This window comes from Sylvia atricapilla, chromosome 7, assembly GCF_009819655.1.
Source record: "Sylvia atricapilla isolate bSylAtr1 chromosome 7, bSylAtr1.pri, whole genome shotgun sequence".
In the NCBI taxonomy this organism is placed as follows: Eukaryota; Metazoa; Chordata; class Aves; order Passeriformes; family Sylviidae; genus Sylvia; species Sylvia atricapilla.
The window spans coordinates 21,870,326-21,891,414 of record NC_089146.1 but is presented as its reverse complement, the minus strand read 5'-3'; the positions used below and the strand labels follow the sequence as shown (position 1 = coordinate 21,891,414).

The 21,089-nt window shown below is 37.0% G+C and overlaps 1 protein-coding gene across 2 annotated transcripts in view; it reads left to right on the top strand.

Annotated features, from left to right (window-relative positions):
- Window positions 1-20,168, top strand: part of TANK (TRAF family member associated NFKB activator) — a 28,309-nt gene extending 8,141 nt beyond the window's left edge. For both annotated transcript variants that reach the window (XM_066322893.1, XM_066322895.1), the window contains 7 exons: window positions 141-249; window positions 1,090-1,202; window positions 8,266-8,445; window positions 9,760-9,830; window positions 11,965-12,083; window positions 13,739-14,319; window positions 18,648-20,168. In XM_066322893.1, the coding sequence (XP_066178990.1) occupies window positions 141-249; window positions 1,090-1,202; window positions 8,266-8,445; window positions 9,760-9,830; window positions 11,965-12,083; window positions 13,739-14,319; window positions 18,648-18,815 (1,341 nt within the window). In that variant the 3' untranslated portion in view covers window positions 18,816-20,168. The remainder of the gene's footprint in view (window positions 1-140; window positions 250-1,089; window positions 1,203-8,265; window positions 8,446-9,759; window positions 9,831-11,964; window positions 12,084-13,738; window positions 14,320-18,647) is intronic.
- Window positions 20,169-21,089: the final 921 nt, after the last annotated feature.

The window sequence follows — 21,089 nt, the reverse complement described above, 5'->3', positions numbered from 1 at the left end:
AGATGGACTTGCCAAAGGTTTTTACACAGAGGACCACAACTACAGTTATCTTTAAAAATCAGAGCTGCTTTTTATATGCCAAACAGGAGACCCCTAGTCAAAACAGAGTAAGATTAATGCTAATTAAATTATATTTGCAGACAGAAAACTACATGCAGCAAATACGTGAACAGCAGGAAAAGATAGAGCTTCAAAACAGCATTATTGCAAAACTGAAATCACAGTTGGCTGCTCTGAATGCTAATAGAGGTATGTACTCCAGTTTGCACATTACTGCTTTTTATGCTGTGTTGCACTGATGAATAGTTCTGACTTTGTTACTTCAGTTTTTACAATATACATATTTCAAATGAGTATCATACTTTCCTGTGAATGTGAGAGTTAACACAAATGTGCCGTTTCAAGATCTATTTATAAAATTCAACACTTCTGGGGTCTCTCTTTATCCTCTTCAAGAAATGGTGAGATTTTCTATAGAGGTAGAATCTGCTTACACTGAAGCCAATAAAAGTTATGAAAATATGGGTTCAAATCATTCACTACAAAATTTTTTTAATTGTTATATAATTATTTTTCCCCTTACCTGTTATTAAGTTTATCTCAAGTTGTTCTAGATGTGAGTGCTATGATCATATGTCTTTTATGTTAGATGAGTCTTGTGATGCTAACCCTATTGCATAACCCAAACTTTATAAGCAGGTAATTCTCTTTCAAATCAAATAGTCATTGATGGATAATTTTTCACTGTTTGACTGTATTACACAAATAAGAGAAAAGAGTCAAAGTAACCATGTGTTAATCTGCCATACTCATTAAATATTTATTCACACTAGCCTAACACTCCTGGTTTTCATAAATACTAGCAAAGTGGCTGACTTTTATTTTTAAGAGTACATGTTCATTTCTTTATTGCTGATTTAGTCTTGCATTGTCTAAGCACAGAATTTAGCACCTCTTGCTTGTTAAATTTGAAGGCTCGAAGAACATAAAGAAGTTAATATAAGTCTAGCTTCTTTTAATTTTGCTTGTACTTAGAAGCTGACTGTGAAAAATGCAGCGATAGTCAGTTGCTTTTTTTTTTCATTTCAGGCAATGCGCATCCTTACATTCTGATGCAGGAAGACATTGAAACATCCAACTTTCCTTTCAGCCAGCTCTCTGAGAAACTGAACATAGCAAAGCAAAGAGAAAAACTCCTAAAGGTATGTCACCTGCAGTAAGTTCACTTTTGTGCTGTGATTATACTATGGGAACCTAGAAGATAAGTGAGATTTTTACTGGTGCCTTTGACCTGCACATGAGGTCCATGAGTGCTGTGCCACTGCAGCCTGTTTAGCTGAACAAAGCATTATCTTTGATCCTTCTCAGTGAAATCTCTGTTTGGCCATCAAGCTCTCTAGAACAGTTTTAATCATAAAGCAGGAACTTGTTGCTTATTTATTTCTTAACTTGCCAAAACCTAAAAAAGGGCTTTTTCTTTCTTATAAGAGCATTTCACATTGCCAATGGTCTCTGTATTTTTGCAAGAAATGGAGAATCTGCACTCAAAAAGTAGTGGAGTGGGATGTGAACATTGCTCCGGAGATGCTGATTTGTTTGGGTTTTTTAAATAGCCAGAGTTAGGATGATGTCTCTTCTGCCTCTTCTCACTGAATTAACATTAAGATTTTCACTACATCAAATTAAATGTAACAGGAGTAAGAGTAAAGTAATAGCCCAAAATATCTGGGAAATGCCTTGAGTGGATTTTACACATTGAGGAAAGACGTGACAGAGATGGACATTTTCTTATTGTAAATCATCTCACTGTGGTTTTTGAGAACTGTCTTGTAACATAAAGTCTCTTATTTTTGAATGTGAATCTCCATAGCAGAGACTTTGTAAGGGTTATAAAAAGACCCTTGTGAGAAATTAGGCATTAGAATTAAAAATAATCAATTTCAGGATTTATTTCCTAAGCTACAAACAAATTAATTGTGCAAAATTCACAGAAACACATTTTTTATTAGAAATGTAATTCCATTAGATCCCCAAAGTAATTTCATTGGATTACTGGTGCTTGCTTAGTTATCCTGAAGGAATCTTATACGAGATTAAGCCTTTGCAAACATTTTAAACATACTGTCAGAAAATATTTATATACACTCTTTCTCTATTTAAAAGGAAGTATTTATATATTTTTTCTACACCAGAATCTGTAGTTATAAAATGTCACTTCTTTCCTAATCTTTGCACTTACTTGGATTAAAACACAGCTGAAGAGTTAATTCTTTGATGGAACATCTTTGCATATTTTTGCAGTTTGCTGTCTTGAGCTGGATAAAAATGATATCTTATGGTTGCACATGAAGATCTGACCAACTCTAGTATTTCATACTCTTCTTTCTGAATGCTTACTAAAGAACAATAGCTTTAAGCAACGTAGTCATAAAATGAGTTAGGAATGAAAGGAAGCTGTGTTATCTGCTTTTCTTATGGGGAAACACTAAAATAATGGGATCACTACAGGAGATTATAGGCAATGCATGAGAAGCTGGAATCATTATTTCTGGAGCTATTTTCCTAATGGAATGTAGGTTATTTTCTTTATCTGCATATTTGTTTTGTATAGCCAGTTACTGCAGTTACCTTTCAGCATCAGATATATAATCTGGATTTTCCTTCCTCTATTCCATGAACAGAAATATTTCTGAAATACCTCTATGCAGAACGAACTATGTAAGTCTGTCTGCATGGTGGTGCATTTAAACCCAGGCACATTGCTATTCAAATATGGTCTTTTTAGAGGGATGTGTAGAGATTTAAACCCGTGCAAAGTTGGGTTGACCTCGCCTATTCTATGTTCCTCTTGCTGGGAAAAAGTGTGGAGCTTGAGGAAAAGTATGTTTAGTAAACTTGCACTGATCTGGCAAAAGTGATACAGAAAGGTCCAGACAGCACAGCAGAGGCACACACACACGGCTCTGGCTGCGTCTTGGCCATGCAATTCATGGCTCCAAGTGAAGATACGCAGCAGTGTCTCTACACAAGTTATCATTTTATTGAATTAAAACAAAACAAAAACAAAACAAAACAAAAAACCAACCAAACAAACAAAAAAAACCAAAAAAACAACCCACAAAGCCAGTAGAATTCATTCTTCAAGGGAAAATTGGACAACTCCATGGAAGAGACATCTGTTGAGAGTTAATAAATAGATAGAAACTACTACTAAGAAGATCTGAGAATTTATTAATGGATATACCATGAGGGTCTCCTGTTTTCTTGTACTTTTTTTTTTTTTCTCCAGATGTCGTATTTTGACATCTCTTAAACTCAAAATCCACCATCCTGTCACTGTCTCGTATAGTTTTCTTGTACATTATTCAATAAAGTATTGGCTTTTTCAGGTATTGAAATTTGGAAGTTTGAATATTCTATTTGAAAGCCTGTATTTTTTCTAATCATATTCTACCCACATTCTGCTCTAAACCAAATAAATTATTCCTACAGCCATTGTCCTCTACAGTGTCCTTGAAATTCAGTCTCTCCCATGGCAGAAGATGCTTGGGTTTGTTGATACCTTTTGAAACTGTCATTTGCGAAGTCCAGTGGGATTTTTCAGTAGATTGTATTCTGTTCAGCAGAAAAGTTAATAGAATTCCTGAATTGATTATAATAGGTGCATGATTAGAGCTTAAATTTCAGAGGTTTAAAATGAGGGAGGAGCTATCTTTTCTTTGTTTTCTAGTAGGCAGCCATACATGTGTATTTTATATGCTGTTGCCAAGGTATGTTGACTGTGTGTCACGAAACACTTTACGATTTTTTTTTGTTCAAATTTGTCTTCACTGAAAGAGGTGAGTGTGCCAGATCAGCCTGGTGACCAGTACCAAACTATAAACAAGATTACCAGAATTTTTCAGCCCTCTGCTTGAGAAGACCAAAGGGGCCTGCCTATATTGCTGCCTAGTTTTGAGACCCTGGCTAAATTTTGTTAAGTAGGAAGAATTGGGGTCTCACTACTGACTCTGAGCCAAAGCTGTGCAGTGAACCAAAAACCCTGGAGATGAGATGATGTCAAGCTTCCGCTTTTTAGTACAGTCAGACATGAGAATCCTTGTGAAACTTAGTAAGACATGAAGCTAAAGTCAACTCCTGTGACAAGGAAACATGCCAATGATCCCATTTTGGTTCAAGAATCTCAGTATTAAACACTGTCTGGAATTTGTTTGTCAACAGTGTCTTGTGCCATGAAAAGAAGAGGAAACTGTGTCAGGAATGAATGATGCAAATGTTATACAAAACTCTTCACCCTGCAATAAATGTTTAGCTCTTCTTTTTTGTGCAGGACATAAGCAGAGGAATGGCAGACATATAGTAGCCATCTTAATGTTCTAAATTATGGGGCTAAAATTACTTACATAACTAAGAGCAGCTACTGCAGCAGTCTTGTGGAGTTCCATGTTCCAGTCCATACCAGCTTCACTAGTGTCACTTTGTTTCCTATCTTCAGTGCAAAGTAAACTGTACTTGATTTTTTTGCTGGCTGATAATACTGTGCATTTAGCTGTTCTTTGCTGCTGGTACGATGCATGCAGTAGGATTAGGCCATAATATAAGAAATTCTGGTATTGATGGCCTTTTCTCCTATTGCTTCATCTGTTTAATCTATCTCTACTCAATAATAGAGAATAGTTTGTGGGGAAACTGTTAAAAGCCTCAGTTAATATTCCTTGAGACCACTTATAGTTCATCTTGTTGAATTGTGTTCCTCCTTGAAACTACCTGACCAGTTGTTTGTTTTGGGAAGCCACTGAAATCAGCCATTATAGCACATTTTAGGGAAAAATAATGGGACTTGCCTTTGCTGCAGTGCAGTCTGGGGGCTGACTGGCTGTGGAGCAGCTCTGCTGGAAAAGAGCTGGGATCTTGTTAGATCTTGAGTATGAGCCAGCAGCGTGTCCTGACAGAAAAGAAGGGCAATAGCTCCCTGTGATGTATGAACAGGAACACAAGCTAGCACACCCAGGGAACTGAGTATCTCCCTCTATTCAGTGTTCACTGGTCTACATCTAGAATACTACATCAGGCTTGGGGACCTACAGTACAGGAAAAACATTGACAAACTACAGTGAGTTCAGCAGAAGCCACACTGAGGTAACTAGGGGCTGGAGTACATATCCCATGAGATGCAGAAACTGCTCTTGTCCAGAGAAGTGGTGGCTTTGGGGAAAGCTAATAGCATTCCAATACCTACATTCAGGTTACCAAGTAGATGAAGCCAGGCTCTTAATGGTGGTGCATGGCAGGAGTATGAGACCATGGGCAGATGAAGCAGGAAAGGTTCACACTGAACATAGGGGAAAACATTTCACCATGAGGACAGCCAGGCATGGGAAAAGGTTGCCCAGAGCGGTTGTGCAGTCTCCATGCTTGGGAAATTCTAGACCAAGCTGAGTAACCTGATCAGACATTGTAACTAACCCTGATTTGATTAGAAGCTAAAGATCCTGGAAGTCCCTTCCAATTTCAGTTATCCTCTGATCCTATGAAGCCTCTGCAAAAGAAAAGATACTGATCTATTCGTAATACATGTGTAACCACTTTGCTGGGAGCTACTACCAGCATGCTTAAAAGATCCATTGTGTTGCCAAGTACTTAACTGAGCAGGTATGGAATTTGTGACCTATTTATAAAGTTTATAAAGCTTATGAAGTTTATCAAGCATTAGCTTTGTAGTCTTCAGCCAGTTTATAAAGATTAACACACCACTGCAAACCACCAGGCATAGTATTGGAAACTCTTAAGACCATCAAGCTATGATGGGTTGTATTATTGAAAGATCCTAAAAGCTATAACTGTTTCTGCAGTTTTTTTCCTGGTATCCTGATCATGCACAGGAATGATGATTTCCATCAGTGTGTACTGATACATCTTCACTGTAACATGTTGTGTGGCTCTTCTAGTGTGGCTCTTTTCTCTGCTTGCTTAAATCTTGTCCTCACTTCCTGCAGATGTAGGAGAAATGGAGGAGATTACTGGCCATTACTGCAGTGCCTCCAGTTATCTGAATGCCTTTGAAAGCCCACATGTGAATTGAAGCTGTAGTAGTCTCAAAGAGATAAATTATGCTGTATCACAGGCTCAGTGAGTTATTTTACTGTCCTTAAGATACAATAGTTCCTCAAGGGCATGTGTTACCTTTGCTAAAAACTTTTTCCTATGTATTTGGATTTCCAGCAAATAATGATGAAGGAAAGCTCTGGAGAAGCTATATCCCCTCACCTTATTTAAATGGGAAATTGAATTTGACCTATCAGAAATGCAAATCATAGAAGAGTTAGGATTAAGGAGTTTTGCTGGGATTAAAACATTCTTAGACAATGTTTTGAAGTTGCTGAGCAGAATCAGAATAAGGCCTAATCTGGATCTTTAAAATACCACCCAAGTCTGGAGTTGCATTGAAGCTCTTACTGTAGATTTGCTATTCAAAATTGCAATTGAGACTATAAACCAATGCCTTCAAAGCTATTTTTCTAAAGGTTTTTCTTTTTTATCCAACTAGTATAACTTTTTGAGGCTAAACAGTTGTGTCAGCTGCATGTACACACATGCATGCTTAGCCAGCTGGTGTCTTGGTAAACCAGCTCTGGACTATCCTTGCATGGCTGTTTTTGTCTTGTAGGGTAGCCCCTACCTACCTAATCTCCAAATGCACAACCTCACCCTATGTAAGTTCCATTTGAAAATAAAACAAAAGGTCTTGGAAAACCACTTAGTTGCTTCTTTCCTCTTCCTCTTATCCTACCTGTCTACAGACTATTTAACTGCATTTCACTTACATTCTTCTGTAAGAGTTAAACCTTTGGGCTTACTTCTCTTGCAGGGACAATCATGGGGCTTGAGGACACTTTGTGTGACACTCAATACAGTTTCCTAGATTTCCTAAACTAACAACTATAAGGTTTTCATAGCAGCAGTTTTTAACTGTTTCTTGAGAATTTTTGCAACTACTATCTTTGAGCATATTTTAAAAATTGTTTGTTACTATCTTCTTTATTTCACAAAAACCCCACATGGTTAAAAGTTTCATGAATTACTAGATAGATCATCAAAGTGAGAGCAGCCAGGGCTTTTTTGTTCCACAAATCTTTATAGGATGTAATATTTGCAATACAATCCTGGTTATGCGTAGAGATTGGAGGATGAGAGGCTGGAGAGCAGTCCTGCAGAAAGACCTCTGGAGTTTGGGTAGATAGCAAGTTGACAGGAGTTAACAGTGTGTGTTGGCAGCCAGAAGGGCCAGCTGTGTCCTAGGGGGTCCTCCAGCTGGGCAAGGGGTGGGATTGTCCCGCTCTGCTCTGCAGTGGTGTGGCCCCACCTCAAGCACTGTGTGCAGTTCTGGGTGCCACAAAAAGGACATCACACTATTACAGCATGTCCAGCATGACCAGGATGGTGAAAGGTTTTGAGGAGGAGCAGCTGAGGTCACTGGTTTGTTGAGCCTGAAAAAGGGAAGGCTCAGGGTGACCTCGTCATGACAACTCCCTCAAGGGCGACCGTGGATGGGGAGGAGCTGCTCTCCTCTCTCTGGTGAGCAGCGACAGGAGACCAGGCAATGGAATGAAGACACATCAGGGGAAGTTCAGTTGGACATTAGGAAAGGGTCCTTCACTAGGACAGTTGTGAGTCACTGGAATGGGCTCCCTATGGATGCCATCATGGGATCGAGCCTCTCGGAATTCAAAGAGGGTCAGGACAATGCTCTTAGTTCTGTGGTTTAGGTTTGGGTAGTTCTGTGAAGAGCAGGGAGTTGGACTTGACCCAGATGAATCCCTTGCAATTGGAGATGCTCTAGGAGTCTGTGATTGTGTGATTGTGTTCTTGGGTTCGCTCAGTTTGTGGAATTATCACCATATTCAAAATGGTATAAGATTGAAATTAATTAAATACTATGTATCATATGCAAAATATTACATTAAATGTTAATGCAGATGATACAGTAAGTGAACTGAGAAAGTGTCCTTATTTTGTATAAATACTAACTTAACTTTCAGAAGTTCAGAAGATACAGTTGTCTTGAGTAATACCTATGATGAGTTACAACTATGTGTAGTGGTAGAAGGTCTTTCTTATCAATTGAAAATTATTAATGTAATAAACAAAACTGACCCTTGCTTATGATGCAAAACCTATATTAAGCTTGTTATAGACTGCTGAATAGTGATATTCCACAAGCCTCAAATTTATTAATTGTATGGTGTTTCTAAAATTATTTTTTAGGAACAGTTAGACAGTGAGAGCATGAAATTGAAGCAACTTGAGGACAAAAGCAATCAAAAGGAAAGGAAGCTTTTATCTATTATTTCCAATCAAGACGATAAAATAAGAAATCTGGAAAGCAGATTGCAAGAATTAAATGAAGCACAAAAGGGTATACAGATGCCAACGTATAAAAGGGAGGTAAGATAAGAAACCAAGTAGTGATAAAATAAAAATGACAAACATTTGTAAATTGTTACTTCTTTCAAACATAAAATATTTTGAATTCATACTAATTATTCTAATAAATTTATTTTAAATTTCACCATTTTATAAATACTAGGAAATTGTCAAGTTATACAAAGCACATAGGGAACACCATTAAATACATATTGGTTAGTTGGTATGTTAATTATGTTAATTATTTTATGGTATGTCTTGAAAATTTTCATGTTTGTGAAAACTCCAGATTAGCATTTCTGGTTTATAATTTTCAGTTGGAAGTTTTCACCAAAACTGAGTTGACTTTTTCAATTTTATGCCACCCTATTTTTTGCTACAGAATAGCATCCAGGGTACTAGTCTCTGGAGTACCTAGAGTGCAGTCATTGATGTGACTCTAACCATGTGTGCACATTTTAGGTACCTAATTTAAATTGAACACAGGTATAGGGAGGAGCACAGCAACACAGAACTTGTTGCTGTTAGACTTCCTGAGCATTGCTTGGCTTACTGTGGCAAGGACATGTATTCTGTGTTGCTGGGTGCAATGCAGCTCAAATGCATCTACAGGAGCTGCAGCCGCACTTCAGCCTTACAGGTAAGACACATCTGTGGTAATAGGCAAAGTATCAGAAGTATCAGCTTATGCAGATTTCTAAGCTTACACATCTTTGAAATCAGCTGATTTGGCAGGCGTGCTCAAGTTCGTGTCTGACTTGGAGCACATATGAACTACCCAGGCCATCTGGTAATGTAGCTGCAGTGGAACTGCAGCTTGGTGACTGGTTATTATGAAAACTTCCCGTAATGCCTGGCAGATGTAAAACCATGTAATACTGGAGTGAACCACACGGTGGTAGTCAAAGTTAATAACTTATTTTAAAAACTGCTAGAACGCCTGACATATTAGCTTCCGATGTGTTCATTGAAATTTTCAGTGAATAAACTGATTTTTAAGAGGTAAAATAGCTGGGTAACAAGCTTATACAAAAGACAGAATCTTACCTTATACATGACTGAAAATTAATTATGATCAAGCAATATTCTTAGAACTAGTTCCCTTTCAAGGGAGTATGAGCAGAGAAATGCCACACTGAGTTAATAAGCTAACCTAAAAGGAACTAGGAATTTCATACAAACTGCTTTTGTCTTGTTTGACAATGCTTTTACAAAGCTTTTGGAAAAACTTTCAACAGAACTAGGTGAAGGACCCCATGACATTTTTATTCATATTAAGGTGAAACACAAAATTAATATGCTAACCTGCTCAATATTTTCATATTTTACTTCCAGGGGAAAAGTAAGAAAGTTGTTCCAGATAAGCCTGAATTATCTCTAGGGATGTCTTGTATTTCACCTGAAAGGTAACTGTTTCTGCAGCATTTTTCAAATTTGCTTTTGGCTTTTCTGCAATTAAGTAAGGCCAGCTATTGCCCTCTTTTCTACACAGTACCTTAAAAACTGGCTGGGCAGGGAGTCGGGAGGGGGAGAGCATCAAAGGTCAAAGAGCTAATGCAGGAAGATAATAGAGCCAACAACTATGTAGAATCATAGCTGGGGCTTTACAAGTATGGAGGACTTAGCTGGCAGGGAGAAAGCCACTTGGTTCAGCAGGAGGTTAAACTCTGGGAAACAGCAGTGGATGTTAATGCTGGGTTTTGGATAAGCATTAACTGCCTTGCATTAACTCTTCTGGACAGGAATGTACAGCCATTATGGATTAACTGATGGCAGCACAGCACAGGAGTCTGCTGTGCTCCCAAGAAGAGGTCTGATAGGCAGAATGAAGAAATAAGTCTTGGCCTGATCCATCCTAAATGAGATGGTTTGAAACCAAGTTTATCTGTAAGCTGAAGCCAGCAAGCCACTGCTATGACCAAGAGGTCAAAAGCAGTTGATTTCCTCTCTGCCAGTGATTTTGGGAAAATATTGACCAAAATCTGAGGTTTACATTTTTCATAGGATAGGCAGTAATACCACTTTTAACAACTTCGCTGGGGTCAAATAGAAGATTCTCTAAGGTGAGGTTAGGGGAGTAATAAGAGAAAGTATCAAATTTTTGCTGTCTTCTTATTCTCTTGCCTAAGCATCTGCTTTTGACCACTGCCATAGGCTAGGTGAACCACATGGATCTTTAGTCTGGCTCACTACTCTTTTATGATAAGAAAGAGAGGAAATAAGACTGTAATGTGAGAAAGACTTGTTTGTCTTTTGATTTATATCTAAAAAATGAAAAACCTTTACCTGTCTTCTGTCTCCCTGCTCTCAAATAGCTTCCTTACTTTACTGTTTTCTTGGAAAGAGGTATGTGACTGGTAAGATTACTGGTAATCTTACACTAGTAAGATTATAGTACCACAAATGTCTAGCAAATTAAGACTGCTTCATCTAATCATAGCTATATTTTGAAGTTCTGATTAGAAACTTCATTTTTTAAAAATTCTTGTTTATCAAAACATCTGGAAAATCATCAGAATGTGTTAACAGTAGCAATTTTAAGTACTTCTATAGATCTTTTTTCAAATGAAATACAAATAGACATTTGTGTCTTCAAAGAGAGAAACATGACAGAAGTAGGAACACAGTCTGATTGCTATATGAATAAGCAATAAAAAGAGAAAACAATTCACTGGATTAAAGAAAAATCCCTTTCGAGATCTTTTGATGTAAAGATGCAAAAGAGAACACAAATCCAATTTCACTTTTTTATGTTTGAAGTTCATTTTATAAAATCCATTTTATTGTGCTTAAAAATATAAATTACTCAGCAACTTTATCAAAATTTCACAGTGGAATTTTATGGATGCATCATTATCTAAATAACATTGCCTTTGGACAAATAAAATCATACCAACATAAACTATTTTAGCATCCTCAGTGCAGATAACTAAATATCAGACTTCCATATTATACTCTGGAAAAGATATAAGACAATACATCTCTCAGAATAAAAAGAAAAATCATATGATATTGTACGAAACCAGAGGGGCTGAATTCACAAACTCCTCCCCAAAATGCAAGGTAGACAGAGAAGGAAAGAGCTGTAACAAATGCTTGTGTGTTCCTTCTTCTGCAGTCTGAAGTACACTGGCAACAACAGAAAACAATTAATGCTAATAGTGGCAGCATCTTATTTTCCCTATAACTGAGGTGGAAACAGTATCCTTGGAAAAGATAAACTCTTCCACAAAACACCTGCAAGACTGAAAGAACTGAAAGGCTGGATTTTTGGGGATGGTTCTTGCAGGGTCAGTTCCTATGTTCAAATATATATGTGTATGATAGAACTAAACAAGCTCTTTGACAACATTTCCTTTTCCTTTTTTCTGCTTGCTTTTACTGAGGAGAGCAAAAATATGTATACATATGTTGAGGAACAAGATATCCAAGAAAAGTAGCTTATACTATTGTTTTTCTCTGGTTTGTGGGTGTGACTAGGTTAAAGGTCACAGCAAGCTGATTTGGTTGACTCTTTAATTTACAATTTTGATCTTCCAGAGAGAATCTGGAGACCATTTTCCAGGACATGAAAGAAGAGTGTCATCGAATATGTATGCTAGCCAGGGAACAAACAGACCAACTGAGTATATTTAAGATAAAGCCAGAACCTGAAACTGGTAATATCATACTTAAGCTCTTATTGTGATTCAACTGTTTGAAAGCTTTGCTTTATATTTGAAAATACTGCAAATTACACATACATAGAAGTACTTCCACTGTTTACCATCTGCCTTTTTCAAGTCTGTTCACATGGTGCTCAGTATTTCACCAAGAAAACGCACCGCCAGTTTTGGCATTCAATGACGAATGCTCCAAATCACATGCTATAAAAGACAGTCATCACATCAATGGCTCTTGTAATTGTTTTGTCCCTTGGAGTGAGAGGCAGGCACTTACTACATGTGATATCCCATCATACTGTGTGAATGACAGCACTTGCTTGCTTTTAATTTAGCTGTCAGTTCAAAAGATGTCTGCTATGAATGCCTCTAGCCCCATATCTGTTAGAGGAAAACTGCAGGACTGAGGAGACTCAGAACTTATTTTCTAGACTTCCTTGTGCAGACTTTTAAATACCATTTTCTTAAATGGGACAAGACCTTAATCCAACACTTCCTGAAAACAAAGGAAAGGCTTGATTTTTGTTGAAACTGTAAGAGATCCTGAATGTCCAGTTCCACTAATGCTTACCTTTAATACAATGTAAGCTACTTTGGGTATTCTTTACTTGCTTTTCTTAATAGTAGGATCAGACTCCTAAGTGATTTCAGTAAACACCTGCCAAATGCACACAGTTGAAGCAAAAGATGCTGATTTCAGCACTTGATTTTAATTTAGTTCATTTGTTATTGAAGTTTTGTTACATAAAGTGCTGACATGTATCTTGTTGCTTCAAATTGCTCTGTCTGAACTGTATTGTGATAGTCTGATTGAATGCTAATAAATTCATTATTTGAGGGTGGGAATTTTGGAGGAAGTGTATTTTGCAACTTACTTTACAAGAATGGTTTTGTTTTTCCAACAAAGTGCCTCACTCAACTGTGTGAAAAGCCATACATGATGTAAGCCATATAGATGATAAAAGAAGTGCTTAAGTCAACTGTGTGTAAAGGTATACATGAAAGTTATATAGATTTAATGTTTGATTTGTTACTTCTGTGTTCCACTTTCAGAAGGCTGCTGTACAAACAGTTTTTGCTGAAGCTATTCTCTCACCTGTTTAGGTGTAACCATTACCATTTTTATTAATATAGTGCCAAAAATAAAGGGTGAATTCTCGAATCAAAGGGAAAACATGGTCCCATTTCTGAAGAGTTATTTAGTTTAAATATTTAACTAATTTGGAAACCAGTGGGAGATGGGTACCTGAATACCTTCTAAAATCGTGCTTATGGTGCCTAGCATGTTCTTGGCACTGTGTGAAATGGTTTGGGTTCCAGCTTCTATTTCTGCCAGAACACTTCAGCAAATTTGCAAGTATGTGTTTAGAGTATGGGACAACATAATTTTCAATAAAATGAAAATGTTTATAGCCATAAATCAAAGAGAAATATAATTACTAGGAGAGAGTATTTCCTTTTATTTCTGCTCTGATCATTTTTTGTGTCAGAACTATTGTGAAAGAAAACTACACCTCAGTCTGATTTTAAAGAGAAAATAAACAGTTAAAAAAGCAGGGAAGGAAGATGGGAAAAATCCCCTCAACACCACATTTTTAATAACTATATTTCAATGGACTATTTAATTTTTTCTTCATTTTTTTTCTTCACAGAAATACAGTTTTCCATGCCGATACAGTGCACTGATAAAACTGATGAACAAGCAGAAGAGCTTTTTAAGCCTCGGGTTATAAAGGATATAAATAGAGGTGCATCATGCATCACATCTATCACACCAAGAGGAGTGGGCCAAGATGAGGACAACAACTCTGTAGAATCACTTTCTAAATTTAATGTCAAGTTTCCACCTACAGACAATGACTCTGCTTTCTTGCAGAGCACTCAGGAAAAACCAACAGTTCCTTGTACTGGTATATCTGAAAACATGCTTCAAGATCACCATTTTAACCTGGAGCACAGAGACCATGCTGTTAACCTCAGTAAATTGGAACCTAACTCATTTGAAGCTCATGGCATTGATCTCATGACCTCAGCTTTACAAAGCTTAACTACTGTTGACAAAACAAACCCCTCAGATCATGCAAAGATGCCCATAGAAAATATCTGTGACAAACCATGTTTAAAAACAACAGACAGTGGTTTCACATTTGCACCTAAGCACACAAACCAGGGTGTACCTGAAGTAATTTTTTCTTTAGAAGCTGCTGGAACAACCGTCAGAGGTCCTCATCAGGTATCTTTCTATAAATATTCTACATTTCAAAAATGGTAATGATTCAGACACACGTTTTGCAAAGATCTTTGAGACTGGATTAATATATTCTCTAAGAAACTTCATCAGTCTTTTTTTAAGACAACATCTCCTGTCATTTCTTCTTCTTAATGCTGCAGGATGTGTTCAAGATGCTTTTCCAGTGAAATGTCAGGAATATAAGCAGACATAAGCACTGGATGCTTTTACAAATTTCAGTTCATCTAGATATTAATTGCTTCTATATCTATTTCAAAGCTGTCATTAATCCTAAATTGCCCCCTAGATTGCTTTCTTTCTACCCTTGATCTCAGTTGTATAGGGCACACATTTGTCTTAATTGTTTTTCATGTACAGCAGAGAATAGGAAAAATGAACCAATTAAAAAGCTAAACAGATAAATACTTTCACTATGAAAAAAACAACTACTTTTTGTCTCAATCTGAGGTATCGACAATACCCTTTTCCTCTGCTCTAAGAAACTTAATTTTTTGTCGTCGTAGGAAAAAAAATTATGCTTTTGAATGAAGAAAAGTTTGCTAAAATACTTTCTTTTAGGTTTATGTATGTAATTTGGGCTTAAAGTTCAGTTACAGCCTGAAGTCCATGGGAGCTTCCAAAAACAAGGCCCAGTAGCTGTAATGCAGAAAAACATTTTGACATATTCTGGCACTCACGTCTCTGGGTGCTTTGCTTCTTTTGTGTAACATCCTGCCTCAGCTGAAAGCTGGCAAAATTATGGAGCTTTTTAGACTGGTTTTGTGTTTGTTTGTTTGTTTTTTATTTCTTTGGTTTTTCTGGTACCTTGTGAAAGGACAGATTTTCAAGAATAAGCAAATAGTGACAATTAGGAATTCTCTGAGGGTAGAATTCACCTATTTTTACTCTTTACATGGATGAAGTTTTATGTTCTTTCCCAATGACAAGGTGCATGCAGCAGCTTTACCTCTTCATTTGGTCACTGCATGAACTGCAAAGCCAGCATTTGGAGAGTGTTGTAGGACATGATAGCTTTGATGTTTTCTTCTCCTAAAATTTACCCAGTCTAGTTTAATTTTCTATTGCAAACCACTTTTGAATGAAAATTTTAAAGCATTGAAAGATTGCTACTATAAGTTTGATTTTTTTCAAAAGCTATTTTAAATACCTATTTGTAATGTAAGCGATCTCAATTCTTTACCAACTTATTAATTACAGTTTTTATTGTATTTTTCATTGGGTTCTCAGGTAAAGTTGTGACTAATTTAAACAAATTAACACATTCATTTTACTGCTAGTAGAATTCCTGTAGAACTGTGAAGAATTCACTCCACTGCTTGTTACTATCCTCCTTTTCTGTATTCCCTCTCCAGCCTGTTCTTTTACTAGTTAGTCTGTGTATTCATTTTTCAATAGATGGCACCCTGCATTGTACATTACAGCAAGTGAAACAGCTGGTATGTGATTATAATTTGATAGGAGAGTATGCAGCTTTAAAAGTACAGAACAGTGGTTGAATAGCAGTAAGGCTTTTACCACTGGTATTTCTGCAAAATAAGGAAATTAATTTGGAGACAGCTTTTAAAATGTGAATGATCTATTTTGTGGAGAAGGATGTACTAATGCTAGCACTCAAAGAAAAAGAAAGCTAATAGTGAACTGGTTAGTATTTGAAGTCATATCTACAATAACACTGCATTGATTAAAATGTTACTTCTTATCCAGAAGTTTGTTTGAAACAAGCCAGTATTACTTTAGAATCCATTAAATGTACATCTGTGTATATCAGTATATTTAAATATCCATCACCTTTATTCAGCTGCTTTCAAAACAGGCTTTTAAGTATTTTTTCCAATTAATTGGACTCAGTTCTAGAGGTTTTTTCTGACTGTAAATTGTGCTAAAGATTTGGTCACAGCTAATATATATGTAGATTAAAGTAGTATTTTTTAAAGTTACTTGTATACATGCCCTTTTCACGGTGTTAACCTTAGCAAAATTTATGCATAAGCTTGTTCTTAGTATTTTTACCACCTTTCTAGAGGGTGGTTATACTGCTTACAGCTTCTATCATCCCCTCCAAAAATGAAGGAAAAGCCAAAAAGGAGAGAATTATATGCCTCTTTTTTTCTTTCCTAGTGTAGATAAAACTTTCAAGTATTTACTACATATGTTAACTTATAAAATGGAAAACCCCATAAATGCAATAGATTTGGCAACAGCAAGTTCTTGGAACTGCTCTCAGTTGGTGTAATAAATTTAGCTCTTTCCTTCTATGTGGATACTAAATCTAAAAACTCAGTACTGTTTCCTTAAAATGTAACTTAAAAAAAAGAAAAACGTGACTGAAAAGAGCAGTAGATTAAAATAAACATGGATATTAGTGAACCTAGGATTTTACAGACTACATTTAGCTGAGACTTTTATATAGATGCACATGTTTATTGGTATTTGCAGTTTGAGGGAGTTGTTTCCACCAAAATACTTCCAAGTATGTTCATGATTTTAAAAGCAAATCAGTAGTCAATTAATCTCAATATTAATGTTTTTTGAAATTGAATGTCTGCTTAAATAGATCCCTGTTCTGACAAGGATATTAAGCACAAGCTCAGCATTCAAGAAATGAAAGTTAAGTGCCTGCGTGTGTGGGTTGCTGCATGGGTACCTCCCCTTGTTATGTTTCCAAGATGACAAATACTTTTTACAATACTATTTTATCTTTTTTTTTTTTTCAAACGGTGCTTTACATCATATCAGAAACAAATAATTCTAAACACATTTATGTAGCATATTTAAGTGTGCTAACTTGTTTAAGTGTGTCAGTGTCTAGATAGATTTAATGTGCAATTTACACCAGCAACATACAATAAGTAGACTCTTTGAGCCGAAAAAAGTGGTGTGATTGCACTTAATTACTAATTAGTCAATTTAATTATATGGATTGCTGACCATAATGAAAGACAGTAAATCTGCTATTGCTGTGTGATAAGCTAAACACTGTTTAAATACAGAATGGGCAGGAAATTGACTCCCGAGAAGTTCAGGGCGGTTTTAAAAGGTTTAACTGCTATGAAAGCCTGCTTAGTTGTACAGCGGGTTGCTGTGGGAGAAATAAACAATAGATTGTAACTATTTGCCATGATGAAATTTAAAGAAGAGCTGAAAATAAAGAATCGTGGGTATCAGTGGCAAGAAATTTAAAACTTCTAAAGAAACGACTTTGTAAAGTATTCTTCCTTGCCTTCCCATGTGTGAGTGAGGCAAGAGGAAAAAGCTACGCCAAATAAAAACCTTTAGGGCACACTCTCTTCAAAGTTCCATCCCCACACAGAGTTCATACCAGCTTGCTGCCATTCTTTCTACTTTGTAGTCACAACAGGATGCATTTGATCTTAAATTTACTCAAAACCTGATTGTCCTGGCCTAAGGTACATATTAAGTTATATGTAACATAACTATTTGATATTGTGTTGCTAATACTAAAGTTATGAAACTTTAGTTTTAACTTCACTTTGAAAACTGATAGAAGACTTTCTGATTCCTATTTGGTACAATTCTAAATAGTGTACACTAAGACTCTGAGCTTAAGTGCCTTCAATTCCAGTGTTGAATAAACAGTCTTCTTAGCTTGAAACTAACTAGCTCAGGGACCAAGAGCAGTGCAGCTGCTGAACCAAGTACAATGTATTTTATAGAATTGCCTGAGTGCATGGATAGATATTCAGATGGTACCAGTGAGTTTTGATGCTGTCATGGCAGGAGGGATCCCAAACAAGATTATTTATGACACATTTATACTAAAAGGCAGCCAGAGTAAATAAGTACCTTAAGCCATGACATGGATGTAGTAATTTTGGAAATAAGCTGAAAACTTGTTGTATGTCAATAAGAATGGAAATAAAATATTAATCATATTGACTCTGTACAAGAAACATTTTATTCTAAGCTAAAATGTATTTTCTCACTTCTGCTAAATGGCTATTGTGTACTGTGACTTCTACAGTAAAATACTGAAATGCAAAGTTAAAGAAAAGCTTTAGTATGTACCAGACTGATATTACAGATTTCTGTTCATAGCAATATTTATTGTTAATAAATACCATGGTATTTTTAAGTATTTGCAAGGATAGTGTGTTTATAAAACCTTAAAAAAACCAAAGTCCTATCTTGCTTTTCTTAAATGAGAACCCTCTAGTTAATGTCTCTGGCCAGGCAGGTGTAAAGAAATCCTAACTTAAAGAGTCAGGTATTTTTTTAATAGAAATATAAACTACAGCATAATGTAAACCACATTGTAAACCTCAGCAATAATAATTTTCTGTTTCTTTTAGGCCATTTGGCAGCCTCAAGACAATGATTTGCTGGCACAAGCATATGCAGACTCTGAACTGAATCAGTGTGGAATATGTGAATTCTGTCGAGAAGTTTTCCCACCATCTCTAACATCTAAGGAAGATTTTCTTCGGCATCTCAATTCCCACTTTAAAGTACAGTCTTAATGTATGAGAATGCAATGGTTCACTGGTTTTGCATACATTTATACGTTTTATTCAATAGATAGAAGAGTTTAAGAATTAAGACTTCTTGTAACAAGAACTCATGACTGAAATTGTCAGATAAGCACATTTTTAGTTGTCTTTTGACAAGGCAAAATGAAACTAAGTCACTCGGTAGTGTAATTCACATTATTGCTTGTTATGCTTCACTATTAACTTTGAGAGTGATGTCAAACACTTTTTTTTTCCCAATTAATCTTTGCCTGAATAGGCCTGAAGTTGTGACTGTATTTATGAATGTAGATGTGCAGGATTAATGCCTTAATCTGGCTGGCAAAAATTGGTGTAATGCTAGGATTTTTTTTTTTACAGTGTCCACTGATGTAATTGTGTTCTCCCTGAAGTAAACAGAAAGATAAGTAGGCCCTCATTTTTCATATATATTATATAATTTCCAAATTTAACTTATAATAGTGAACCTCTTAATTCAGATTGTTTTAAAATTGTCATAACCGTTGAATCCAGGTGTGCCAGAATTAGGATGGGCTTGTTCACTAGTAACATAAATGAATGGTTGACTTTCCCAGATGAATTTTTTACTAAAGCGTGTAATCAAAAGTAACACAGAAAATACCATTTTGCCAAAGTAGAACTGTAATGATTTTATGAATATCTGTTACATGTTACAAAAAAAAAAAAAAAACAAAAAAACCAACTTTTTCATGTACCTTTATAGCATTAATAATAATTGAAAATGCTTTCAGGGAACATGTTATATTAATATGAAGGATAGAAAAGGTTAAACTTTCCTCAAAACTAATAATACCAAAGATTATTTGTATTCCCTTCTGGTCTGCTGTGATGGATTGCCCAAGTCTGGTACAGACTAGAAAGGAAAGGGGAAAACCTAATCACCCAAATGTCAGTGACTTTATTTTTAACCTGAATATGCTTAGTGGCTTTCTCAATGCAATTAAAATTTGTATTTAGTTGAAACATTGAAGTCTGATAAAGTTTGCACATTTTCTGGATTTACTGATATCAAATTTAAAAATAGGGGTGTTGCCAAGTATTTTAAATTAATGATAAAGGGTGCTTGCTTTTTGCATTTGAACTGAATATAGAATTTGGCCCTGATATGGATAATTAGCATTAATATTTTCATAGCAGCAAAGCAAAACACTCTTTAAAGATTTGTTTGCAGGTGACAAGTTTCTGGAAGAATTAACACCTGCGAAATTTTTTAGAAATGGATTTTTCTGCAATTATTTTCTCTATTTTAAACACGTCATGCTTGTGACGGCCTGTCAACAGAGCGTACTGTAATAAAGAGCAGTGTACAGTGCACGTCTGCTACATGACCTGGAGGAAGAGTTTGTTACTCTCGGCGCTCCAAACCCTGCGGGTCGGCAGCGCTGAAGGGGCGATGTTCGGCCGCGCCGTGCCGAGTGTGAAGCACTTCCCCGGAGAGCGCGGCTGGGGGTGGTGCCCGGGAGAGGCGCAAGTTCCAGCCTTGGGAGGAGGAGACGGGGATTCGCACATCTCCAGCCAGCTCGACGCGCAGCACCGACTCGTCCTCTCAGCCGTGAAATTCGAGCTCAGAAGCTCGCGTTATTAAGAGATGCACAAACTGCGAATCACCTTTGAAGAAAATAAAGTCATCTGTTTCTCCCTCCCGCCCCCACGCGTGGATGCGTTTTCCCCAGGAGCCCTTGAGCTGGCAGAGCCGGCAGCCCTGCGCCGAGCCCGAGTCCCCGCGCGGGGACACGGCTCTTTGTTGCTGGAGGCAGCCTGGTGTCCCCCGCAGCCAGGGCACAGCGAGGGGGGCGGCAGGAGGTGGGGGGAACACGGTTGACCAAAGTCTCGTCGACCAGCAGAACCCATCCGTCTCCCACTGTGAGGGCTCCTGCCTGGCGCGGCGTTTTAGAAAGCTGTTTAATCCTGCGTGCGTAAAACTGTTGCTGCCTGAGGGCATCCAGATAGGCTCGCCGATCAGACCACTGCGAGGAGCACTCGCAGTGTTTAGTTTTGAAATAATAAATAAATAAATAAATAAATAAATAGATAGATAGATCTCACGCTAAGCAGTTGTGAGCGACTCGGAGTGGGAGGCGAGTGCGGTCCCTGAATGGGCCCCCCTTGTACAGCTTTCCTGGAGGCGGCTGCTGCTGCCAGCAGGGACATCTGCTTTATTACACTCACCAGAGGAGGCTCAGTATTCCTCCTCTTCCCTCCCTCTTCCACACAAGCTCAACCCGGCAGAGGAGGTTGTATCCA